General features: G+C 42.3%; 1 protein-coding gene across 1 annotated transcript; it reads right to left on the bottom strand.

The window, feature by feature from the left end:
* Window positions 1-207: 207 nt before the first annotated feature.
* SRSF4 (serine and arginine rich splicing factor 4) lies at window positions 208-25964 on the bottom strand. Its single transcript, XM_060017656.1, has 6 exons — window positions 25614-25964; window positions 9968-10110; window positions 8962-9074; window positions 5797-6011; window positions 1941-2030; window positions 208-1680 (listed from the first exon to the last, which is right to left on the bottom strand). The coding sequence occupies exons 1-6, from the start codon at window positions 25718-25720 to the stop codon at window positions 867-869; spliced, it is 1482 nt and encodes a 493-aa protein (XP_059873639.1). The 5' UTR covers window positions 25721-25964; the 3' UTR covers window positions 208-866.
* Between the last annotated feature and the right edge of the window lie 406 nt (window positions 25965-26370).

Raw genomic sequence — 26370 nt, forward strand, 5'->3', positions numbered from 1 at the left:
CTTGATAGGAAGGATTTATAAACCCCTAAGAAACTCGACTTTTTTCTGTTGGGTGAGAAAAATCCTCCAGGAAAAGTGTTGGCTACCTACCCATGGGTGAGCTCAAGGAACAAAACAGCCATTATACCATGAACTTTTTATGCTAAGAAAAAGACAGCAAGATAGATCAGGAAATGCAACATCAATTCAAGCACCATGAAATTTTGTCAAGCAAAAATAGTCTTTATTCAAATTTAATGGAAACAGGGGTCACTATACTTTGCAAGACGGGGAAAAATAAAATTAAAAAAAATTCTTTTCTTTTCTTTTTTAATATAAAACAATATAATCACAATACCAGAATATGGAACTCTACAGTTCATTTCCTATGGGTTACTGCAGGTATCAATTTTCCTCGACTGTGCTATTCACAACTTTGTTAAGTCCAAAAATATGAAACCAAAGTGGTAGGAAACTTAAGACTTAGCACTTTCACTAAATGGCATACATCAAAGGGCATCAATTCAAGGGCAAAATGGTTGAACTCACCATACCTACCTATGTCATCATTCCAGCCTTAAAGACATCCAGGTACTGAGCTCCCTGTAGGAAAGGCCAGGCCTCAAAGCCAAGGCATTTTGGATATTCTACTGTGGGCCATGAGTAAAGGGGGTTTTCAAAGAGAAGACTGCTTTCAGTCAAGCAGGAAGGCCTGACGCCAGGAGGCTTTACGGAGAGGAAGCGCTTAGACTTAACAATTGTAGACACACCATTAGGGAGTTAAAAATGTACAGCAGTGGCATATGTTCTACTTCAATCACTTGCGCTACGGCTACCGAACATGTACAAAAGACTTCTCGGGTAGTTCCAGCTGTGGTCGTAGCCAGTTAGGACCGTGAGTGCGACCTGGATCTAGACCGGGAGCGCGATCTGGACGCAGACCTGGATCTAGACTTGGACCGGGATCGGGTTTTTGACGCGGACTTTGATCTGGAGCGTGATTCTGACGGGAGGTTTGGTTTTGATTTGGAATTGGACCTCGACCTGGACCGGGTCTCCTGATTGGCGCCAGCATCCTCACTCTCCCCTCGGCCTTCCCTCTGGCCAGACTCAGACTTGGCGTGTTCCCGCTCCTTCGAGCCCGAGCGGGATCGCGATCTGGACTGGGAGCGGTCGGCGTCCTCCTTCTTCTTCTTCTTGCTGCTGCCCGACTTGCTGTCTCGCTTGCCGCCTCGCTTCCTGCTCCTCTCGCTCTTGCTGCGGCTGTGGCTGCGGCTGCGGCTGCGGCTCTCCTCCCTGCTTCTCTTCCTCCCCTTCCTCTTGTCCTTGCTTTTGCTGCGGCTGCGGCTGCGGCTGCCTCCTTTGCTGCGGCTGCGGCTGCGGCTCTTGCGCAGGCTCTTCTCCTGGCTCCGGCTCCTGCTCACGCTGCCCCGCTTCTCCTGCGCGCCCCTCTCCTGACTGCGGCTTCTGCTTTTGCTCTTGCTCTTCTGCCTGCTGGGGCTGCGGCTCTTGGACTTGCCGGTGCTGTCGCTGTTCTGGACCTTCTCCTCGGCCTGGTCCTTGCTCTTGCTGCGGCGCTTGTCGGCGCTGCGGCTGCGGCTCCGGCTCTGGTCCTTGCTGGGGCTCCGGCTCTTGTCCTTCTTGCTGCGGCTGCGGCTCTGGCTGCGGCTGCGGCTCTTGCTCCGGGAACGGGAGCCTGATCTGGGGAGACACGGGGACGGCGAAGCCGCATGTGACTTCGTACTTTCAGGCTGCTCATGAGAAGAACAGACTAAAGCTATGTGTGGAGCTGTGCCCCACAATACAAAGCCCGGCTTGTGCTGGCCAAGGACTGCTTTCTGAACCCCCGAGACTCCAGTCCAGAGCTGGGCATCCTGGGGTGAGGGAAGACTGGGAACACCATTAACACCAAAGTGGGAAACGGTACACGTGGGCCCTGCGTGAATACCAGGAAGACCTACCTGGATCGGGATCTACTCTTAGAATGACTGCTTTTGCTGCTGCCGCTTCGGCTTCTGCTCTTACGAGAATGTCTGCTTCGAGAGCGAGATCTAGGGGAGAAAGTTTTTTTTGTTTTTAATACCTGCTGACAAAACGCTGGCTGAAAAGAGTCAATTCAGACATCCTTTCTATCAAAAAATATGCATGGCCCTGGCTGTGTCCAGGCACAAAGCTGAAAGAGAACTCTCTCCTGTGCTCTGGGCCCAGAGATCCAGTCACCCGCAAACACTCCGCCTGGATGGCCTGCCTGAAACTCATAGTGCCTCCATTCCTGAACCCACTGCCCCCCAGACCTGTTCTGTTTGCTGGGTTCCTTCCTTATTCCCACCGCTGCCACTGTTATTCACCAGTTCCTCACACGAGGAGCCACAGCCACCCTCGACTCCCCTCTCTGCCTCACCCTCTTCTGCACTACTGAATCTCCTCTCAACCTTCTCCAGTTCATCCACCTCGGCTGCCCCCCAGCAAGCCACCACCACTCTCCCTGGTTCCGCAGCAGCCCCCTAGCCAGTCTTCCTGCATACACCTTTGCCCTTCACTTATTTATTCAACTGAGACCAGAGAGCTGTTTTAAAAATACAGCTGACTCTTGAACAACATGGGTCTGAACTGCCTGGGGCCACTTACACACAGGGTTTTTTCAACAGATACGCACTACAGTACCTCACGATCTGTGGCTGGCTGAATCCACAGGTGTGGGCACTGCGGATGTGAAGGGCTGGCGCCCCAACCCCGCTTGTTCAAGGGTCCGCTGTACCCTCCAAGATTAAAGAGTCTCTAATAAGCTGAGACTGTGGACTCTGTCGTTTCCTTCCAAAAGCAACCCTTGGGGAAAACGACCAATTCCAGGTGCAGGGCAGGAAAGGCAAAGACGGAACCTCTCATCATGATGGAAAGAGACTTTCAAAGATTCCTGGGCACTATCATCTATGAAAGAACTCTTGCTCAGAATGTTTAATCTGTGTCTCAACCACACCTCTCTAGACCTAACTTCCAGTTTATAGAAGCTCAGGGGATAAAGTACAACAATACAAAGAGGAAACATAAATTCAGAATGTGGGACAGTATTTAAAAAAAAAAAAAGCTAAGAAAAGTAATTGTCATGGGGTGGGGTGGGGGGGGATGAGGCGGGGGACTGCTTCAGACTGAAGAGACCCAATAACCCCTTGCAATACATGACTGGATGGATCCTGGCCAGGAGAAAACACAGCTCTAAGGACAGCCATGAACAACTGGGGAAATCTGAATACGGCCTGGACGCTAGATGACTTCACGGGATCACTGTTAATGTTCTTAGGTTGGAAGACAGAATTGTGCTTATCTGCATTCTTGGAGATACATGCTGAAGTATTTGGGGGTGAAGTGTCACTCTCCACAATCTCCCTTCAAATGCTACATTTATTTATGTATAGGGCGTGTCTATAAATATACAGAGAGAAAGGCAGAATTTTAGTAACTGTTGAAGCTATAAGGAGAGCATATGAGTGTTTATGAACTATTCTTTCAACATTTTATGTTTGAAAATGCTGCAATAAAAAATTTGGGGAAATATTTAGTACAGCACAGTCACAGAAAAATCAAACAAAACCAAAAGACAGAGAAGCCAACCTGAAGGGCTCCCAATGACCAAAGACAGAACAATTTGAGCAAAAACAAACTGACTGCAATGGACCAAACATTAAATATGCAAAGATCCAAGAACTCATTCAAAATAATACTAAACAAGCAACCTCACCACCACCTTTGGGTGTTGCTGGGCACATTCAATATACTGGAAATTGGTAAATAAAGGTATCAATTTTTATTTTCCATTTCTTATAAAAATTTATTTTAGGGTGGTAGCAAAAGGGTGGAAGAGGGAAATCATCCTTCATAGAACTACAGCCTTTAAATGCACAAAGAACAGAAAACTAGACAGTCAGAATGTTACAACCACAGCTGAATGGCTCGAGGTAACGATTATCAGCAGATGTTAATAATTCCACTATTAGGTGGAAACTGGTGCAGAACTGGATAATGGACGGCTCACAGGGATGCATGTTATCACCATTCAAAGTGGGGCATCCAGACACCACACAAGTGCTGCAACAGGAAGTACAAAGCACCTGCTAAAATACTGGCCTTACTCTAAATGCCCGCAAGACCTAACTATGACTTTATAGGAAAATACGAGGGACAGGATAAAGGGATGTGTTAAACATCACGAGAAGAGCACAATCTGCAAAATCTCAACCATGGAAAGATCTTCAAAACAGAAAACCGTTTCTTCCACAACTAAATGGATGGAAAATAAAAAGAGGGTGAAGGAGGATGCAGCCATGATTAAAAGGAGAATTAAGACACATGTCATCTGATTGCAATGTGTACACCTAGTTGGGATTCTAATATGAACAAACTACAAAAATACATACATATTTGAGGCAATTGGGGAAAGCTGAATACAGATGTGTTGCTGTGGTATGGCCTCATAATTTTATTTAAAAGGTTAGGGCTTCCCTGGTGGCGCAGTGGTTAAGAATCCACCTGCCAATGCAGGGAACACGGGTTCGAGCCCTGGTCTGGGAAGATCCCACATGCCGCGGAGCAACTAAGCCTGTGTACCACAACTGCTGAGCCCGTGCTCTAGAGCCCACGAGCCACAACTACTGAGCCCGCATGCTTCAACTACTGAAGGCCAAGCGCCTAGAGCCCGTGCTCCACAACAGGAGAAGCCACCGAAATGAGAAGCCCGTGCACCGCAATGAAGAGTAACCCCTGTATGATACAACTAAAGAAAGCCCAGGCACAGCAACGAAGACCCAATGCAGCCAAAAATCAATCAATCAATTTATAAAATAAATAAATAAATAAATTTATAAAATAAAAGGTTAGAGATATCCACTTTATAGGCAGAATGACAGGATGTCTAGATTTGCCTTCAAACAATGAAGCAGGAGCGGGTGATGAAATAAGACTGGCAAAGTAAAAGATACTGAAGCTGGATGGGTGATAAGTGTAAGGGGACTCAAGGTTCATATTTTCTCTAATGCTTTATGTATTGTTTTCCATAATAAAGAGTTAAACAACAAAACCTGAAAAGCTTAGACTAATGACTTCCCGCTACTCTTAAACCCTTAACCTGGCCTGTTCAGCAGGATCTCGCTCTTCTCTGCCTCATCTCAAGCCACGCTCCTCTGCTTCCTCCTTCCCCACGACAGGGCCTTCAAAATACGCTGCTCTCTCTGCTAAAAAGGCACTATCCCCCCTCTCTGCCCACCATGTCCAACTCATCCTTTAGGTCTCAGCTTCTACGACATGTCCTTAGGGAAGCCTCTGCCAGCTCTCTGGACGAGTTGGGCCGCGTACTTTCCCTTGGACATACTTATCACAATGGTAATTATTTGCTCAATGCCCATCTTCTCCACTAGATTGAGTTTCATGAGGGCACAGAGCATGTGTGTCTTGTTCACAAATGCCTCGCCCATCTGCAGAACAGCCACCAAATAAGACAAAGTCTCCACTCCTGAGTAGCTGGAGTATCTGGGAGAGTAACAAGGGGTGAGTTGTCATGTTCACCCCCAGTAATGGTATGATTTAGGGGACCCAAGAAGAAACGTGAGAGAAGGTCACTGATACCTGCGTCAGAGAAAGGACTTTACTTCTATTTGTACTCATGACAAAAGAGTTCAAGAGTTTTACAAATAAATGTTCAGTTCAAAGTTCTGAGTAACTGGACCAGACGGAACCACGGTACTGAGACTTCAACAGAAGAATGAAAATGGATTATCTATGTGCTCATTAATGAATTTACAGCAAGCGCCAACACATCAGTAGTACCTTGAGTGACTCCGGCTCCTGGAGTAGGACCGGCGTCGTCTAGAACCAGGCTTGTCTTCAACTAATCTGATTTTTCTGCCATTGACTTCAGTTCCATCTAACTTTTCCAAAGCTCTTTTCATATCAGAGTAAGACACAAATTCAATCACCCCTTCATTTTTGCGTCCCTTGTGAGCATCTGCATAGGTCACTTCTCCCGCCTGACGCATATAATCCTGAAGAAAAACAAAATCCCCCAATAGGTTAAGACACATTTTGTGAAAATATCTAACATCATCATAATGAAAGTTTTCCCTTTCCTTTAGAAGAAATGCTAGCTTTCCTCAGAATGAAGTTGACTCTTAAGTATTTCCAACTACACACCGACCATTTACTGAGGTTCTCTGAAGTGTTAGGCATTAGGTGGGTAGTAGAGATAATAAATAAATAATTTAACTGTTTCTTTAAATAGTTTTGTTTGAATATAAAATTTTTTAGTTAACTATCATTTCCCAAATTTTATAGTGGCAAGTTCTTTGTTTACAGAAGCTTTAGAAGCTCAAGTTACTACATTTAACTCTGGTCTTTTGCATTTCATCATAAATCCTTATTGAAAACATGTATAGCTGTGGATAAATATCTAAGGTAAAAGGTAAACAAATTCAAAAATGGATTACGAAAGACAAAAAGACAACAGAACAATATTTTCCAGCTCTGGCTTTGAAGTGGAATGACCACCCATGTCCCTTCACTACTGTAAGCCTCTTTCCTCATTCTCTTTGAGGACTTAATATAACCCAATGAGAGAATACAACTAACATGACAGATAAATACTGAAGTGATATATAAATAAGAGAAGATGTGATTAGTGTTTAAAAAGAAAATGAAATCTGGGGTCTTGTGGCCAATTTCCCCATGTTGTTTATATATAATATATACTCAATAATAAACAGTTGTGGAATGAATACATGAATATTCAATAGCAGTTCATTTTTGTTATTGCTTTCCTCTCCCTCTTTGCAAAGTTACAAACACTGACTATATGCCATTTGATACTATTCCTCTACTCACTGCATCATAAAATGTTTACATGTCTTAACATACATTACATTCTTCATAATTAGTGTGTCCAATACTTTTTCTGAGGGTTTCCCAATTGCTGGGACTTCTGGGTTTTATATATAGTCCTTGGCCATTATTCATAATCTAGCAATGACCGTCTTCATGCAAAAATTTCTTTACTTCAGCTGAATTATTTGCAGGAATGGGCGCTCTGGGAAAAAGGCAGGGAGCCCATATAATTTATCATCCAAACTGGGATACATCTAAGAGTAAAGGAAGATGCTATTAAGTTATGCCACACCTGGGACTGTCCTGGGCAAGTTGAGATGTTGCCATACTTCCAAATTAATAATAATAGCTGCTAACATATTGAGTGTTCACTGGATGACAGGTAGGATTTAATTAACTTAGTCCTATTTACAGCCACATGAGGTAGATACAATCATTATCCCTATTTTACAGGGAAGTGAAATACAAGAGATTTAAGCAAACTGCTCAAGGTCGTTCAGGTAGTAAGTGAAGGAGCTGGGGTCTGAACATAAGCAGCCAGACTTCAGGACCTAAATTCTTAGCACCACCCGCACCGTGGGTAAAACGACCAATTCTCAATGCCACTACTCTATAAATTTCAACTCAACGCCACCACTGGGTATTATGAATTTATACATTTTTAAAAACTAACAATATACCACCTTACATTAGTTTTATTTTTGCATTTCCGTGATTAATAGCTAGCATTTGTGCCTGGAACCATTCTAGGCTTTTTATATAAAAATGCATTCATTTCTCACAATAACTCTGAGTAGAAATGAATATTTCTCCCATTTTATAGTTGAGGAATATGAAGTGCAAGAGGAAAGTAAGTTGCTGGAGTAAAATAACTGATAAGTGGCAGAGCTGGGATTCCATCCAGGCAGGTGAGCTCCAAAGTCCTGCTCTGAAGGCTCCCTTGACTTCCTGGGAAATTGGCTCGACTCCTCTCCTTTGCTGAGAGGGAAACTGCCAAACACACAGAAGTATAAAACCAACTGAGGGCGTTGGCTGGGCTCCATTTTAACCCCAAGTTTGAAAGCCTTTCTAGTTCCTACCCATAATGTTCAATCCTAACTCTCAGAATACTGGAGTCATTCCTTCAGAGAGGACAGTCCTGTTGGCAGACACTCAGTAAGGGCCTGCTGTAATACTGACAACCAACACAGTGTACTAGAAAAAATACCAGCATATGTTTTAGTCTCAGCTCTTCTGCTAAGACCAACTGTGCGAATTAACGTTTTCTGGATCTTATCTTTGTTCGCTAAAGACTGTTGACAGCACATGAAAAAAAGAAAAAAGATTTACTTTGTTATAAAGCAGAAACTAACACACCATTGTAAAGCAATTGTACTCCAATAAAGATGTAAAAAAAAAGAAAAAAAAGATGTAAAAGTGCTTTGATAAGTTACTACTTTTTGCTGAACCTAAACATACTCACTCATTTTGCTAGAGATGACTTGTTTAATGATGGACTAAAAATGAGAAGTGAGATAGGAAACTCTGAGCAACCTTTACATTTGCCCTCCTAAGACCATCCAGGTTAAGGCACGCTCAATAAGGTTTTTTCTCTTTTGAGATTAAAAACCAACACCATTTTCAAAAAACGAGCTGTGATCAGTACACTGCATGGCCAGTACACCACTGGACTGTACTTTTTGACATTAAAACTCTTTCAGGACAAATATTCAGTGAAAAACAAATCTTAGAAAAGAACATGGGTCAGATAGTCATTTTCACCAATGCGGCTCTACAATGGAAGCTGACACAAACTTGCACTAATACTGCAGCAAACTGCTGGCTGCAGTTTTTTCTTTTATTAGGGAGAAACTACATTGTTACCTCTCTGTAACATTCTCTACAGAGGAAAATTTCACATAACATAGGTTTTCCTTAGCATGCTGGCCCCATAACATACAGTAGCAGTGAGATTCCAGTGTCTTTTGTGTTCCTATGGAAACTTTAATTGGAAAATCTCCAAATGCTTTGGGAAAGTTTTCTCTGTGTGCCTGGGCCTGCATAAAATAACCTCTTTCCTTAACTCAACTTTAACTCCTGCCCAACTGTAACCCAGAAGGTTAACAGGGCCCAAACCTTTAGGTCTTGCCAGCTGCACCGACTTGACAAATTCTCCACAATAAGTCTGTATTCTGTGCGGGTAGGAGGGCCATATTTATCTCGGCCACTTCTTCTATAACCATATCCACCTTTGGAAGGTTCAAATAGATGAGATTACTTCAGTGGAGGAAAAAGAAAAAATGATACAGCACATATTCCCCTTAAATATACCATCTACCCCCACCCCAAAGAGTATATATTTTAACTCTACCCCCACCCTTAATTCTAATCTAGATTTAAAAAGGAGCAATCAGCTAACATGAAAATTTAATTTAATTTACAAAGTTGTAAGTATGTATATTCATTAATATTTATATTTAAAATTAACATGCATAAATTAAAAACTATCAACAATTTAACAATTTAGAAATAACTAACCAAATTACTAAATCAGTTACTGGTGTTACTCACAGTGATTAAAGTTTTTGTGAACATTTTATACGAAAAAAAGATTTTCAGGCACCTATTTCAGTTTAATCTCATCTGTGTCTAACCCTTGGGATCCTCACCACCCAGGTCTAATGGGGAAAGGTTGCGGTCGTCACATGGCTTCCTGTTTTTGGTCAGCCAAGGGCCACAATGGTTCAAAGAGCCACGCATGGAAAGGTAACCCAAGGTCAGCAAATGGAACAGGCAGTCATCTTAGCCTCAAAGGATTCTTTTAATTAAAACATTGAGGTCTTTGTTAAATCTATGTTAAACAATTGCATTACAGAGAAAAAAAACAACAACACAAACACACATCATTAAACATAATTATAAAGTATTAAAACAAGAAATTTATGTCATTAATTTAATTACAATTAAACATTATTAAAGATGTTTATTTGCAATTTTACATTTAAAAAGATACATAAATTTATAAAACAAATGGCTTAAATATCAATACATTTCAATGTAACATTAATTAATTAATTACTTTAAAAATTAACATTTAATAACGGAGGCATGTCACTGATACAAATGCCCTTTAAATGCTTACTGCGTCCAGAACCGTAACTGCCATCTCGTCGCGGGCCGCGGGCATGCTCAACAATTACTCGCTCACCACAAAGGTCTTTGCCATTCAGTTCATAAACAGCATCATCTGCATCTCGCAGATCATCAAACTCCACAAACCCATATCTAGAAGAAAGCAAACAAAATCCTGGTTGGCACCCTTCTGACACCCAGCTTCACTAACATTAAAGAGAAAGCAATGAGGTTCATGCTTAGCAAAGGTTAGGTGGGTTTTGCAAACTACGGACCAGCTTTCTCTTCCCTTAAGCAGAAACCACTCAGCTTTGTGCCCACAGGCACTGCAAGAGGGCAGGGAGACTTTTGAAGGCTGACTCCTGTCTTTCTAATAGGAGGCTGGCTAAATATACAGAGACCACTTCTTCTGTTCCCCAGGTAGCTGGTGGCAACTGCAAAGACCTCCACAGGGATACTTGGTATAAGGTATTAAAATACATAATTCTACAAGATTGAATATTTGCTCTTTCAAGTTACATAAAAACTCATTTTTTTTTTTTTAGCTTTAGCCCCAAAGTGGTATCTTAGAGAACAATTAGACCTACATTTAGGCACTGTGTCTTAACTGTTAAATCATGTTTGGAATAACAAACCAGGTTTAAAAAAAAAAAAATCACAGTACCTTGACTCTCCTCAGTGAAAGAAAAAAATTTTTTTAAAGTTCCCATTTCTCTACCTAAACAAATAAGTCACAAGTGCATTAACTATTCTAGAAACTACCAGTGAAAAAAATCTGGAGCTATTCTTTTCCTCATGATATTCCAAATTCATTTCCATGAGGCTTTAAGTAGGCTGGAATTCTCTAAAATCTATAAACAACTGTGCAAACTTCTTTTACACAGTAGTGCTAGGAATTTCCCAGCAAACAGGTTTGGTGGTTTAACATATATCCAAAAGAAAACAACCCCCTACCCCAATCCTATTGATGCCTGCTGAAGAGTACAACTTATAAAACTAAAAGGCAAAATTTGCAAGATATTTATAAGCAAGGTTAAACAAATGCCCTACCAACTGTTATCAAGAAACTTTTAGTTTGCTCTGATGTGGCTGTGAAAAGTCTAGCTTTGTGAGCACTGCCTATACCTAAAAACTAAAACCATCTTAATCATACAAGTTACAAGCAACATCTTTAAACCCTAACAGAGCTATGTATATAGGCAGATACTGACTACCATTTCCCTCCGGGTTTACACCTACTGGAACTAAAAACAGGTTACAAGACTTGCCAGAAGTTTATCCAGGCTGACCAAAATTATTCCAGTTTCTTTAGCATGTAATGCTGTACTCAGCAACATGTTAAGTGAGAGAACTCAGAATTGAGGAATCCCTCCTTTACTAAAGATTAAAGAGTTTCTATCAAACAAGAGTCTCTCAAGGTGACAATGTACAGCTAAAAACTTTGGAGGGTTCTTTATGCTGAAATGTCTATGAGTGGCATTCAAACTTTAAGAGGCACTGAATCTCAACTCCATTAAAGAAAAGTAACACAGAAACACCCAATGTTTAATGGGAAATGTTCTGCAATAACACAATTCAGAAGACACCTGGCTCAACTTATGGGTTATGAAATCTTTAAAACATGGTTTCACACTTCCATAAGCTGGAATTGCCGAGCAGCGTAATAAGAATGATTCTGACCATGATTGTCATATTTGGCAAAGTAAAGCCTCTCCAAATCAATACCTTCCTATGTTAAAAAGTGCTTTATGATCATTAAAAATCTTCAATAGATTAAAATATATTGCAGCTACTTTTTTCTTTCCTAAATAGAGTGAGTCATCAGGAAGCCTATACTATCATTTTTAGAGACAAAATAAATAAAAAAGAGCTAATAAAAAAATCAAATCTAACTACTTTCTGCTTTGGTTTATTCCTAAATAGATCATAAAATACCTCCTGTCCCCAAGAGTACCTTCCTTAATTTAGTTGTCAAGATTGGTTACAGGTCTGCTTTGTCCACCTGCCCAGATGCCAAGTATAGAGGGATGAGAGAAAACATCCAACACGGGCATGATAAAATGGCCTCCATGCCCCTCTAAGAGTTCACACTGGCTTGGCACCATTCAATGCCCCTAACTCATCTGATGTGATGTCATAAGGACAACGCTGACTCCCGAGGATTAAATAAAGAAGTCACAGAACACCCCGTTTTCTTCAACAAGCAAGTTACTTAGCCACATTTTGGGGATATCCTAGTAACTTATTAAAACAGCTGACTTAAGATCAAATTTATTTCACAGAAAAATCTTGGCTACTACTCTGTGAAAAGCCACAAAATCTATTTGGAACATTTTAGTGTCAAAGTCCAGTCCAAGGATTAAATCAGGAACCTGACTGTCACTTCTCTCTGTCACTGACATGCTGGGTGGGCCTGGAAGACTAAACCAAATATACTCCTGCACCATAAACCATACCTGATAGGATTCCTGTTCTGAGAGCAAAGTAAAGACCAGATCAGTGTGTGGTTGTTTCTACCACATCACTGTTTATTTAGATCAGTTTTACTGCAAGAATCACTTCACTCGGTAAGTAACTGGAGTAATTGGTAAGTAAGTGGAGTGAATGGGTTCCCCAATTAAGGCAGGAAGACTAGATAGCAACAATAAAATGGTACTTAATATTTATTAAGTAATCTCTATGTACTAAACAATGTTATCTTATTTAATAATCACAATACCCAAGAGCCAGGTACTGTTATCTGTTTTACAGATGAGGAAACTGAGGCACATCGCATTAAACAATGTGCATAATAAAACAGCAAAGCTGACATTCAAAGCCTGTGGCATGACTCCAGAACTCTACCTAAGACTGGAGCAGCAGGAACTGGCCTGGGTTCTAGTCCTGGTTCTGCAATAAACCAACTCTGAAAAGCACATTTAAATCATTTTATTTCTCTGGATCCTAGTTTATCCGTGAAATGAGGGAGCTACACTATGTATCTCTGAGGTTTCTCCTAACATCAAAAGTCTGACAGTTCAAATGAAAATTAGTCTTCCTCTGGCTTAACAATGGGATGAAATTTTAGTTTTATTTAAATAGTTTAACTGTCTCTGAATTAAATTCTAGTGCCTTTAAGAAAGCAAAGCTCTTCCTGGTAACATGGGAGAATCTTTCTAAATCGATCTTAACATCCCTTTGTGCTTTAATCTCCTCTCCCAAAAAGTACTCTCCTTTTGAATCATTTGTCAAAGGAGGGATATAAAATACACGCATTCATGTGTGCACACACTATGTGTCGGCATGTGTGTATTTACGTAGACATATCTCTGGTGTGACCTGTAGATAAGCCTTACAAACATAACCCAGCAGATAAATCTCTCAATTCTAGCTGCAGACACCCCTCCTCTTCTCTATTAAAAACAACCATCTTTCAGTAATTCTAGTATGAGAATGAAGAAGATGAAGGAATTCAGGAGAATGAATCTACGACAAATTAATAAATCCCTCTAAGGTAGGGGCTGATAAAAACCAAACCAAACCAAAACCCCACCAATATGCCTCCTCTGGCTTGACCCCCAGATGTTGTATCTTTCGACCTTTCTCTCTACACCTATGTGAAAGAACAAAAAGCATGGCCTAACTATTAAATGTAAATTTTTTCAATTAAAAGAAAAACTCCTTTCTTCAATGTTTCTCTGCTATTGCCTTTTCCCACTCTTTTCCTCTAGATCACATTTAATCCCAACAAAAATTTAGTCAAAAAATGATGGCCGAGGAATTACTGCCATTTGCTAAGAAAAGTGGGCACCATGATTCTTACCAACTACAGATAGGTATTCTGGATACCACAAACAAAAGCCACGTTGAATTACGTGGGCTGTTCTGAACCTTAGTCCATTCTTAAACCACTGCCAATGTGCTGGTCTTCCTCATTCAACAGCTGATGTACTACTGCTCAGACTATCAGTCAGAACTCTGAAATTCTAGAACTGGAATGACATGTTTTTAAAACTAAAGTACTCCAAGACTTCAATTTTCAAAATGTTAATCACACTTTTTCACCCAAGAAAAATGACCACTGAGGTTGTGTTGCTGCTGAACAGTCTTCCCCTGATCTAATAACCTGCACCACGCTGTATGTCCTCCTAAAGAGGCTGGGGAGTCTATCTCACCCCTCCAGAAACGGCTTAGGGCCATCTCCGTCTTCCAAACATCTTCACTGAACAGGGCATGACTAAGGGGGTGCGCACCACCAGCTGACTGACGGGGCGTGGGGACGAGGAGCGAGGGAAAGCAAGCCTCCATGCGTGTGCCTGCTGTCACCCGCCAGTACTGCTTACCGCCGGGGCACGCCTTGGATGTTCTCTCTATAAGAAAAATTTGCCCCTTTCCACGGTGGATCTCTGCTCACCTTTGTCCTAAAACTGTGCCACATGCTTTTCTTTGTATGTGGACATGACAGTCCTCAGCCAACCATCAGCAGGATGTGAGTTTTGTTTTCCCAATGTGGTGAGCCATTCCCACATTCACTCATTTTCCTTGCAAGAACCGAACCTCTCCATGGCTGGTCAGGATTAGGGATGTTGCTGTAGCCAAGGAAAAATTTTCATCTGTTGAAGTTAACCCATGGGGTGGCTTGAACCCTGAAACTAGGGTCAACAGCAATGTACTTTAAGGGCAGAGCCCTTAAATCTACCCTGAAAGAAACGGCATTCAGTGAACAGGAATCAAACAGCTCTCTTTCAAAGCACTCAGTGTTGATCCTAGGCTTCAGCCAGCTTGTGTTATGAGGTGAAAAAAGTTAGGGCACACTAACAGGATAGTAATAAAAAACGGAAGTTCTCGCTCTCTGCATAAAGTGCTTGGTAAACTGCAGAAAGACACTTCTGCAACCAACTCTCTAGTGCTCAGGTGAGGCCAACTCAGAGAAAGCTTGTGAGTGACAACCATGTAAGTGCCCCCAATTCCAAAGGTCTGCAAAATTCCAGGGAAGCAGTGGTCAGGCCCTCAAAGTAGAATTAACCAATGTCACATTCACTGCTCTGAGTCACGGATTATGGTTGCAATTTGACTATCCCAGTAACCGAGGGTTGTTTATAACCCACCACTAGGAGCTCCTACCACACGAAGTGGGTTCCTGAGATCCTTTTTATCCTGAGGCAGGAAGGAGGCTGCTCTGGGCATTCCGGCCTCCCTCTCTTTAGCCTCAGGAGGGAGGGCCATCACGGCCACCCGTGGAAGGTGGATGACTTACCCGTGCTCACTGAGTGGCAGAGCTGGGGTGCGGCTTCAGGGCTGACCAGTACCCAGTCTGGGGCTCTTTTCGCGTCGGCAAACTGGCAGTTCCCGCACACCAAGGGCTCTCTGCTTAGAGCTAGTGTGGACTCCTGGTCTGCAAACGTTGGCCACAGCTCAGTCTGCACTTGATCTTTCCCCACCTTCAAAGAAGAAAACCTACCTCATGATTCCTCTCTTCTCGGTCCCCTGACCACCTGATTCACTCCTACAAACACTGTCATTGCCTTTGGCTGTTCTTCTCTGGTTGCCCACTTAGTGCACTGCCTAGTTTTACAGTGTGCTCTTTCTGCTGGGCCCCCAGGGCGGTCTCTTCCTGTGTGATCACCTTCCTTCGTTCAAGAATATGGCTATTTTTACTTAGTCAACTTGTCTCTTTAAATGTAGTGGGGAAAGTCAGCTGCTTTATCATTCTTTTGCTCAGAGGTCTATACTGACTCCTAAAGATCTTTGTTGATGCCATTCTCTAAACCTGGAATGCCTTGATTACGCAAGGTGAATCACAGCAACCATCTTCCATAGACTTGAGAATTCTCTTTCATGAAGTCTCAGAAACTTGCCGGACTCTAAGCATTTTAGCACTGTCTTTAGCATTAGCACTTCTATTCAATTTTATGTTTTACATGATAATGTTTTGGTGACCTTTCAAGCCTTGTTCTTTTTCGTTTGTGCTTATCCTCTCATTTGATTATGAGCTCTTTAATATTAACAAAGGCTAATATTTAGAACAGTGCCTGGCACACAGTAAATAATTCATCTATAATATTTCATTCATTCCTCATATCATATGCGAAGAATGCACTACTACTACTACTATTACTCCCATTTTACAATGAGAAAAATGAGACTGGGAGAGGCTAAGCAACTGGCTTGTAGTCAAGGCGCTCCTAAGCGGTATAGCTGGATTAGAACCCAGGTCCATCTGACTCCAAAACCCAAGCTCTTAACCACAAGGTCACAGTGCCTTTGTAAAGGCAGCTGTTTCTTTTCTCCCACAGTCCTGAGCACAATCCTTTGAAATTCAACAAATGCTGCTGCTTGACTTGATAATCTAACCTTAGATAAGCCAGGCTGTATTAACGTTTTTTGATACAGCTGGGTCAATTCTCCAGAGGAAAAAAGAAATTGATCTTGGGGCAGGTGAAGAACCCCTAAGCTTGGAGTATGTGACAACCAGGTTACTTTCACTCGTCTTTTGGTTCCCATTAGCCAGTGTCAGCCATCTGGTCCTTCCGAAAACATGTGTGGGTTCAGAACATAACAGACTAGAAGAATAGAGGAAAAATAAGATTATTCTGTGCAATCCCCATTCTGGAGGCCCCATATTAACCCCTGGAATCTGTCTTTGGTTTTAAGGCTCAGCAAAAATTAGACCAGCATAGAGATGATGGAAGGTTTGGCCTAGAGGTGGTAGATGTGAATGGATATTGACAGTATTATGTATTTAAGAATGCATTTAATTAGTTTTGTAAGGAATGGTGACCGGGACCAAAAAATATAAGCATGAATGGTGTGGGAAAAAAATGGATGAGAAATCAAAGAATGCTATAAAGTTTACAGACTTCCAATTATACAAAGATTATGGCCGCAACCAGAAAAGTACTTTGCAGATGACAGCCATCTATGATCTGATTTAACTCCAAACCACTATTAACATGACTACTCTAGCCCACCAGGACTCTTTCCCTTTTCAAAATCCTTTATAATAATGTTCACAACTCTGAGATTTACTCATAATCTCATAGATGAAGAAATGAACGCTTACAGCAGTTAAGTAAAGGCTACCCAACACCTGGGATTCTTCAACCCTCGGTCCTAACCTAAAATCAACACTCCATCACCATGTTCTACTATCTCCACACCAGTGGAAAGAAGTGGTCCATAGAGCAAACAGTTTAAGAAACACAAGCTTTAGCACAGAAAATCAGTTACATCAAATTATATGCTGTGGAAGACAAATGCCCACATGAATATTAGCATCTTATGAGAAATATTAAATGGCAAGAAATACCATTTCTGCATCTGATGTGTACTAATTAATAAGTTGTGAACATCCTGTAAGCTAATAGTGGAACCAAACCTGTATGTCAGTTATCAAAATTTTAACACCAGTCTAGGAAAATAGAGAAAGATAACAAATCATTAAGAAAATACCAGCCCATCTCTGAAGGAATATTCACATACTGGAGTGAGGAAAAGAGAACAGAAACAATCATTATTCTAAAAACTAAGTGATAATACAAAATTCCTTCAGAAAGCAGGAGGAAGAGAGGAATCTGTACCCAATTTCAAATCTAGTCTTACTTTGTAACTGGTCTATGGGCATATTTGCCATTTTGTTTCAACTATCCAAAAGCCTTTCAAAAATGAACTAAGCAAATTCACTTTTACTAGGCTGCTACCATATTTCTACCCTATAAAATGGGACTACCTGCAGGAAGCAACATACTTGCAAATAGTTTGTGGATCAAACTATCACAACCATAACCCCTCTGTCATAATGAAGTGTTTCACTGTGACCTTTTAAAGTCAACAGAGCTGCTTTCCTTAAAGGGGAGCAAACATAATCATACCCGTGTACATTTCAATTTTCTGACACTTATCCACACTAAGGGTAAATGAAATTAACAGGTCTCACAAGAAAAGAGATCAACTATTCCCTGATGACACACTAAAGCTCAGGAAGACTCAATCACAAATTAAAAACAATTTAAAAACTCAAGAGATGAAAGTCATATTGCTAATTTAGAATAAAACTCCTAGAACGTAAGATAGAATCACTGTTACTTGTAGTTAATGAAGTAAAGGTGTACACTCAGCAGACAACACTACCTGATTCCACACCAAAGCTACAAACAAAACCAGTTTGTACTTACCTCTAAAACCACACTATAGGCAGGGTAACAGGTGTTAAAGCCTCTTAGAAATTATGCCTCTTGGGACCATCTTGGCTGTTTCCATGTCCCTCATAACCACCCCACAGTCCCTGTTTCTTTTTCTTTTTGGTTAAAGATGCCACTCCCCATGCTATTTCTTGGGGATGCCCTTCCCTTGAAAATCAGTCATTTAATTCACTTTATATTTTAATGGATGTTTCAAATTCCTTAAACATTAATGGATCAATAGTTTCATTTCATCCACATGAAATAACTTTTCTCAAAGTCAGTTCATCTGGTCTGTGGTTCCTGACCCCTCACCCAAGCCTCCTGCTCACCTCTTTCACTCCTGACGGCTGAATTCAAACCTCCCTCCTCCAGTTTCCCCCTCTCTAGGCCTTGGAGGTCTGTGTTCATGGAGGCCCCCATCTGGCACCCAGGAACAAGACATGGTTGGGGCCCTGGCGGAGGGCCCTTTAAGTGGCTCTTCAGGCATCATGTGCAGTTCCAGGACCTCTAGACTTTCATCTCAACACACAGGAAAGGTCATGTAGGGCATTTCCTCAAAATACAGGTGTGCAAATCCAGGGCACAATCGATCCCTCACCTTCAGGATACTCCAAGACCAGACAGCCCTAGCTATGACAACAGGACAGAGACTGTTCACTGCATTTACTTGCATAGATCCTACCCTGGTCAGCTATCACAAAGCTGATACCACCCTTCAGCTCTGCAAAGAGTAGCCTGAGGAGAATCAGTAGCAGTCTCTGTCTGGGGCCAACGTCATAAAAAAAATAGCACCTGCCTCACTTTTGGCAGTAACTTGGCAGCTTGTTGGAAGCCTCTGCAGAGAGACTAAGGACTTCAGGCTGTGGAACCTGAACTACCTTCTCACCCTTGGAGGCAAGCCCCAAAGGACAGGAATGAATCGTCTGGAAGGAAACAGCACGAGAGCAACTTTGGCTGACACCACCCATGCTCTATCTGGTATGTGAATAAGAAAGATCTTCAGTTTCCGGAGTTGTCAATAACTCATTTTGTAACCTTGGCCCTGTCATTTAATCCCCCGTGCCTCAGTTTCCCCGTCAGTACAAACTAGAGACAACACTTATTTTAAAATTTCAGTGTTAGCTTACAAACTTATAAATACCACCCCCAATAGTATTCTCTCAGATGCTTGGAGCACCTTTCTCCCGAGGATCTCAAAATACAATTTGCGGGCTTCTCTGGTGGCGCAGTGGTTGAGAGTCCACCTGCCAATGCAGGGGACACGGGTTCGCGCCCCGGTCCGGGAAGATCCCACATGCCACGGAGCGGCTGGGTCCGTGAGCCATGGCTGCTGAGCCTGCGCGTCCGGAGCCTGTGCTCCGCAACGGGAGAGGCCACAGCAGTGAGAGGCCTGTGTACCGCAAAAACAACAACAACAAAAAAAACAACAACAAAAAACCAATTTGCTGTTTAGGTTACTTCGATGTATCCAAAAATACTGTAAACCCAAACCACATTTTATCTAGTCTACATCCTGTGCCTACCTTTTAAGAAGGGAAAAATACTTCACATGGCCTTTTTATTCATGATACATCAATAAGGAAGGGAGGAGCAAGCTATTAAACTGAGGAATAGGGATTTTAAATGACATGGCCAAGTAATTACAGACGATGTTTATTCTTATCACAAACTGACTGGGAAACCAGGAACAAGGAGTGGAAGTCTCAAGCCAGGGCAGTTTAAGGTGGTAACATTTGGTCAAACCGCAGAACAGTATGGTTTCTTGGCAATGACTTTTCAAAATGACAGAAATTTAAAAATTACCCATGGCTTAAGAAAAAAAGTAACATACCTAATATATTTTGGGGGCGAGGTATGTTGACCTCAGCAAGAGACTTCAGTACAAAAACAACTTGGTCACATTTGTAAGTTACATTCGATACTATGAATAAAACAATGACAGAATGCTACTTAATCCACAGCCCTGTTTCTCATGATTTCTTGTTTGTTTAAGAAAAAGCTCTTGGTTAAAACACCTGAAACCATTTCACCTGTTAAATTAGCGAAGACTCTAAACAGTACGGCCGGCGCAGTGGTGGCGAGGCTGCCATGACGGGCGTGCTCACGCACTGCTGGTATAAGTGTAACTGGCACAGCTTGGCAGGACATTTGGCTATACGCATCAAGAGCTTTCAAAGTGTTCACTCCTACTGTGACACATGAATTTTACTTCATAGAATCCATCCTAAGGAATGACTAAAATGCAAAGTTTTTTGCACGTGATATCCATCACAAGGTTATACAGAACAGCAAGAATTGAGAGACAGCCTAGGAGGAATGGTTGGGTAAATCATGATACAGCCATACAATGGATTTTATGCAGCCCTAAATGATGTTTATGAGAAAGATTTTAATGTAACAGAAAAAATATATGAGAAAAATTAAGCAGAAAAAGTGGGACATCAAATTGCACATAAGACCTTGTCTATGTTAAAAGGATTCTTAATGATACCTCTTTTCTACTTTCTGCTGTTGGTATTGTCTAAATTATCTACAATGCACCTGTATTTATTTTCTAATCAGTCAAAAACTTATTTTCTAAAAAAAGTTCTTGAACCTGTTATGCTTGGTAGGCTAAACAGATAAGGCTTAAAGGCTGCAAGACAACTTCCTAATATATATTTTTAGACATTCTAATTAAAAAGTCATAATATTAAAAAATTATGATCAAGAGTAGTTGAGAATTCAGAAAAATAGGAACTCTGAAATACGGCAGGTGAAAATATAAACAAATACCATGGAAACCAAAAGGTAGCAAAAGTTAAAAATGTGTACACTCAGCTCTCCATATCCTGGGTTGGCTGAACCCGTGGGTGTGGAGGGACGACTATGGGAGTTGGGCATCCGTAGACTTGGGTATCTGCAGTGGGTCCTGGAACCAATCCTGTGATTATACTGAGGGACAGCTATATACACTCTGACTCCAAAGTCCATTTTCGGGAATCTGCCCTAAGATTTACATAAAGGATATTTGCCACAGCGTTATATACGTGTAAAATAGTGGAAAACCAAAGACAACCGCAATGTCTTGCAACATGGTTTTGCTTATGTACATTAAATAGTATTTATATGTGGGAATACTATGTAGCCCTTAAGAATTAGGTTGTGGGAGAACACTTAACGACAAAAGGATCAGGCTGTTAGCTGGTTACAAAACAGAACGTACAGTACGAATCCAATGTGAAAAAGGGAGGCGGGGAGGCTTAAGAAGTGCATACACCTGTGTGCGGAAAAAGACAAAGTCTCAAAGTGCCGATACTGTCATCTTTCATTTTTTGTCCTCTATATTTAAAAAATGTACAATAAATATGTAAAATGTTTATAATCAGAAATAAATACATACTATTTTGAAATGTTACACAGATTAAGTATGGGCTTTTTTCCTTTTTTTTTTTGGCCACACCATGCAGCTTGCAGGATCTTAGTTCCCTGACCCGGGATTGAACCCAGGTCCTCAGCGGTGAAAGCACAGAGTCCTAATCACTGGACTGTCAGGGAGTTCCCAAGAATGGGTTTTTAATACTAAACTACCAGTTCAATTAACCAGAAACCAATAACCTGGAACATCAATTATATTTTCCTTATTGCCTCTTTAAAAGACAAGAAAAACAAGCTCTCATCAAGGATTCAGTCAAAAGAGAAAATCTCTTTATAAGTTCTGGGGTTGGCAGAGATTCATCCCAGTATCTCAGGCCTAACAGTGCCCTACAGTGCTCAGGGACAAAAAGAACAACGACTTGACTCACTGAAAGCCATAACATATTTAAAATATTAACTAAGGGGTAGCTTCTACTTGAAGGAATTTAAAACAGAGGGTGAAAACAAAAAACTTCTTGGTAATACTTAGATATCATGAAAATCCAACTACACAAACCAGGACATCCCTGAAAATTCTGGCTGTTCACAATTTCACTGTCTGTAATATGAAACAAAGGTTCTGAAATTTATAGCCAAGTTTCCCTGGAGAGCTTTAATTCACACATTTAACCAACTAAAACAAAAAACCAAAACCCCCCCAAACCCTCAATGGTTTGGGGGTTTACCTGTCCAGCTACTAGGCAAAAATAATCTTAGGATGTGATATGTTTCATTCATTGACTAAAATATGGCAAAATTAAAATATAAAGATCTGAGACCAAAACCACAATATTTTGTGGCAAAATTACTGTACTTAAAAAAAAATCTACATTTTACATGAAAAAAGTGATTTACTAATAAAAAAGAAAGCTCACAGAATTCACAAATAATCAAAGACAGCAAAAGTTACCAGAGTTGGAAGGCTGTAAACAGCTGCTAATAACGTTGCTTCCTTGACCCCTGGCCCACCGTGGCTCTTGCTGGCGTTAGTGTGGCACATACAAATGGAGGAGACCAGAGGGGATCTGGAGTGGCCTATGTTGTGGTGGGAGATTTATGTCATGTTCGTGGTCCCAAACTAAACCATCCTTCCAGGAGTTCTCTAAAACTAAAGCAATCTAGATTAGGGTTACCTGGTACAATAAAAGCAGGCAATACACTACTGCATACATCTCCCTTCTCCTAATCCCAAGAGGGTCCATAAAATGTTCTCCTGGATACTAAATCTCCTTTGGAGAGCTCATCTGCTGCCTCATTTGGTCAACTTTCTATTATACCACTGCTTTATGCCTACTTAATTAATTCAGAACTTACCTACAACCCTTCAGCTCAATATAGCTACTGTCTACTGATAAATCTCACTTCTACAAATTTGAACTCTTCAGCAATTCTTCAAAGCCCTAACCATCCAAAATCTTTTGAGTTTCAGTTACTAATAATCACAATCCAGATATGTTAAAAAGGCTTCTCAAGGGGCTCTACTATCCTTCCTATGTTTCCAGGACTATAAGCTTACACATGTTGCTAAATTATGCCCTCCTTTCAAACTCCTCTGTGCTAATGCCATCTAATCCAGTCAATTGCTTGAAATACATCTATATACCATTGGTCCTTTGTTCAGAAGTCATTTTCCTCTGCAATGATTCCTGAATGCTACCAGGAGGTGCACCTGTTTGGTGACTGTCACACCTGCCTTCAAATCCCTAAAATGACTCCCCATTCTTCATTCCCTTGACTTTCAATCACAGATTTCATGCATACCATGGTTTAGCAGCACAACTGTAAAAATGAATAGTTCCCCAAGAGACCCACGTATTTAGGGTCCTGGAAGGATCGATCGATTCTTCCTCTTAGATCACCATTTCTCAGGCTGCTCAATTATTCCCTCCAGAGCATTTGAACTACTATCCACGATTTTGAATGTCTAGTGTAAAATCTTACAGTTGTTTCTGATTTATGTTGTTAAACTTCTAGATCATTCATGAGACTCAATCCAAGCTAGACTGTTTATTATATCTCAAAATTCTTCCTTATTCTACCATCACCAGTTATGACATACACTATTCCCAGACACTTCAAGCCCCAGTCAATCCACACTTCAAAGCCTATTTCAGACAAACCATTCCAAGTTTCACTTCGTGAGTTTAAATTGAGAGCAAGCACTGCTTAACTCAAAGTGTATGTTATAACCACAAGCACTTAATTCACTCAAGGGCAGAACTGGTTTTCTGCCTCCTCCCTTCATTTAGCACAGTAGAGGCATCTTGTCGGTTATCAACATATTTGTTCCATTAATTAGCTTTCCTATTAACATCAACATCATTTTCTGCTCACTATCACTTGAGTAACCTTAGAGAACAGACCTCACCAAATACGCTTCGTGTTACTAAACACTTAAGCTAAGATGTCTCCTTATGATCAAGGTCAAATCCCTTTGATTATAGCTACCATTTACAGCTATGAGCCAAATGCTTTACAACTATTATCTCTAATCTTCCTTTTCCTGGTGGATGAGGAAACTCAGAATCAGAGAAGTAACTTGCCCATAGGTAGTAAGTGGTGAAGCTACGATTTGACCCAGGCCTGTTTGCTTTCAAAACCCATGCTTTCCCCACAAAATTTACTGTCAACTTAATTGGGCTCTGAAGAAAACTGGGAGTTTGAACTTGACTGTTCAGACATATGATATGTATCACAAGAACAACCCCCTGCCCACTTTATCTAGTATGTTTAAGAACTGAAAGCTCTATTGAACAAAATGAGTAACTTCCTAAACCTTCTACTCTAAAAGAAATCAGCATTCATAATAAACACTTGATGGAGGACATTTTCCTTAGTAAGAAGGTGATCTTCCTAACAATCAATTTGAAATGACTTGTTAAAATTTTAAACTCAGCCAAGAGTTTGAGTACATTGTAGCTTCCAATTTTTCTCAAATGCTCAACTTAGGTATCTTTTATAACTTCTCAAGTGTTAGTTGCTAGTATTACATTGGGGAGTAAACTCTAGCTGTATCAGACCTGTTGCAAAGTAGATCTTAAAAAAAAAAAAGACTGCCAAGAGTTCTTCTAACAGCCAAGGTTTAGTACCCTAAAATGCTTCCCCCACTCCTTTTATTTTTTTATATCCATGTCTTTGAAGTCCTACCTAACATTTCCCGGTTCTCACAGTTTTCCCCGTAGAATATCTTCTCCAGGGCTGACTCCTCATGCTTCCCCTGAAACTTGTAGCCCCTGCGGGCCCTGCTCTACCAAAGTAGATTAGGAATACAAGTAACAGACCATACCCGGGTGGGTAGTAAGTTAGCAATTTCCTAAACTGTAGGTCTCCGTCTACATCAACTAGTTGACTAGTCACGGGGGCCACTATTCTCTAACAAATTCTACAACGACAAAACAATTTTTTGGCAAGTTGGAGAACGGAAACCCCAGCATGGAAACTCTGTACGCAGTCTTGAAGATAGCAGGCTAAGACTTTAATTTACCCTTGTAGAGGGAACGGTGAAGGCTTTCAGCACCGCAAGCCGATACTTTCGAAACCGTCCCTAGACTACTCAAACTAGAGTCTCCCGCCCAAAAAAGTGTAGCACATGGCAAGTCTAAAAAGGGCGTCCCTTCAGAGCTCCAGTCCCCGGGAGAGATGCGTTGTGACCATCTGATCCATTAGACTGGGGAAGAGTTCGTGAAAAGGGAGAAGGAAATCTGTTTGTTTCCAGCAGCCCTCAGAGCGGGAAAGGTCGGTCTCTACTGAAGATGAACCAGGCTCCGGCTCCAGCGCCTGGGAAGGAAAAACCCAGGCCTCCCCGGAGCCCTGGAGCTGTGCCCTCCCTCCCAGCGCCCCAATCCCACTCAGGTTTTCCTTCTTCCCGTCCCACTCAGAGCCTCACCATCGCTCCCATTATCCCTCCAACACCCCCACCCGCGCAGGCGCAGTGGGAACTGGGGCCTACCCGCGCCCCCGAGGCGCCGCGACTATGGCGGAGCCGGAGCAGGCCGGCAGCTCCGCGCGGGGTAGGCGTCCCACTCCCGTCCCCGCGGCCTCCCCGCCACCGCCGGGGCCCCGTCCCCACCCGGCAGGCCCCTCTTCCGTCCTCCTCACCCGTTCTTCAGATCCACCTCCAGGATCTTCCCGTAGCCCTTAAAGAAGCGCTCCACATCGCGCTCCCGGGCCTGGTAGCTCAGGCGGCCGATGTACACCCGTGGCATCCCGGCAACAGCTTCGGCGGCGGCGGCTTGGCCTGGCCCCAGCCCCCCTAGGCGGCGGCCGGCGAAGCGAAAGCGCGGCGACGGCGGCGGCGGCAACGGGCGGGCGGCGGGACGGACGCAGCCGAACCCGGCGACGTACGCGAGCACGCAGCTCGCGAGCACGCGCCTCCAGCCTCCCCCGCCCTTCCCGCAAGAGGAGGGTAACGGAAGGGAGCGCGCGTTCGCTTCCCGCCCGGCCGGGGCTTGCCGGGGGGCGCGCCGGCGCGGGGCGGGGCCAGGTGATCGACAGGCGGCGCGGGCGGTGCGGGGGCCTTCAGTCTCCGGGCACGTTCTCTCGCGAGCTTGGCGCGCAGCGCCTGCGCCGCCTTCCGTAGCCCGTTGGCTTTCCTCCTTCCCCCCGGAAGTGTCCGCAGCTCTCCCATAGCTCTTCGAATATTTCTGCTTTTGTCCTTTGATCCGGGAGTGGTTTCGGCTTTAGAGTAGATTTGGAATTGAACCTGGCTTCTAACCGTCTAAGTATCTGACCTTGGTGTCGTTATGCGCCTCCCTTTTGAGCCTCGTTTATCTTCTCTGTAAAAGGGGGATAGTAATTCCAGCCTTCCAGCGTTGTTTTGAGAATTATAGGCGTACTGTCCTCAGCACATCTTAAG

This window comes from Delphinus delphis, chromosome 1 (assembly GCF_949987515.2).
Source record: "Delphinus delphis chromosome 1, mDelDel1.2, whole genome shotgun sequence".
Lineage (NCBI taxonomy): Eukaryota > Metazoa > Chordata > Mammalia > Artiodactyla > Delphinidae > Delphinus > Delphinus delphis.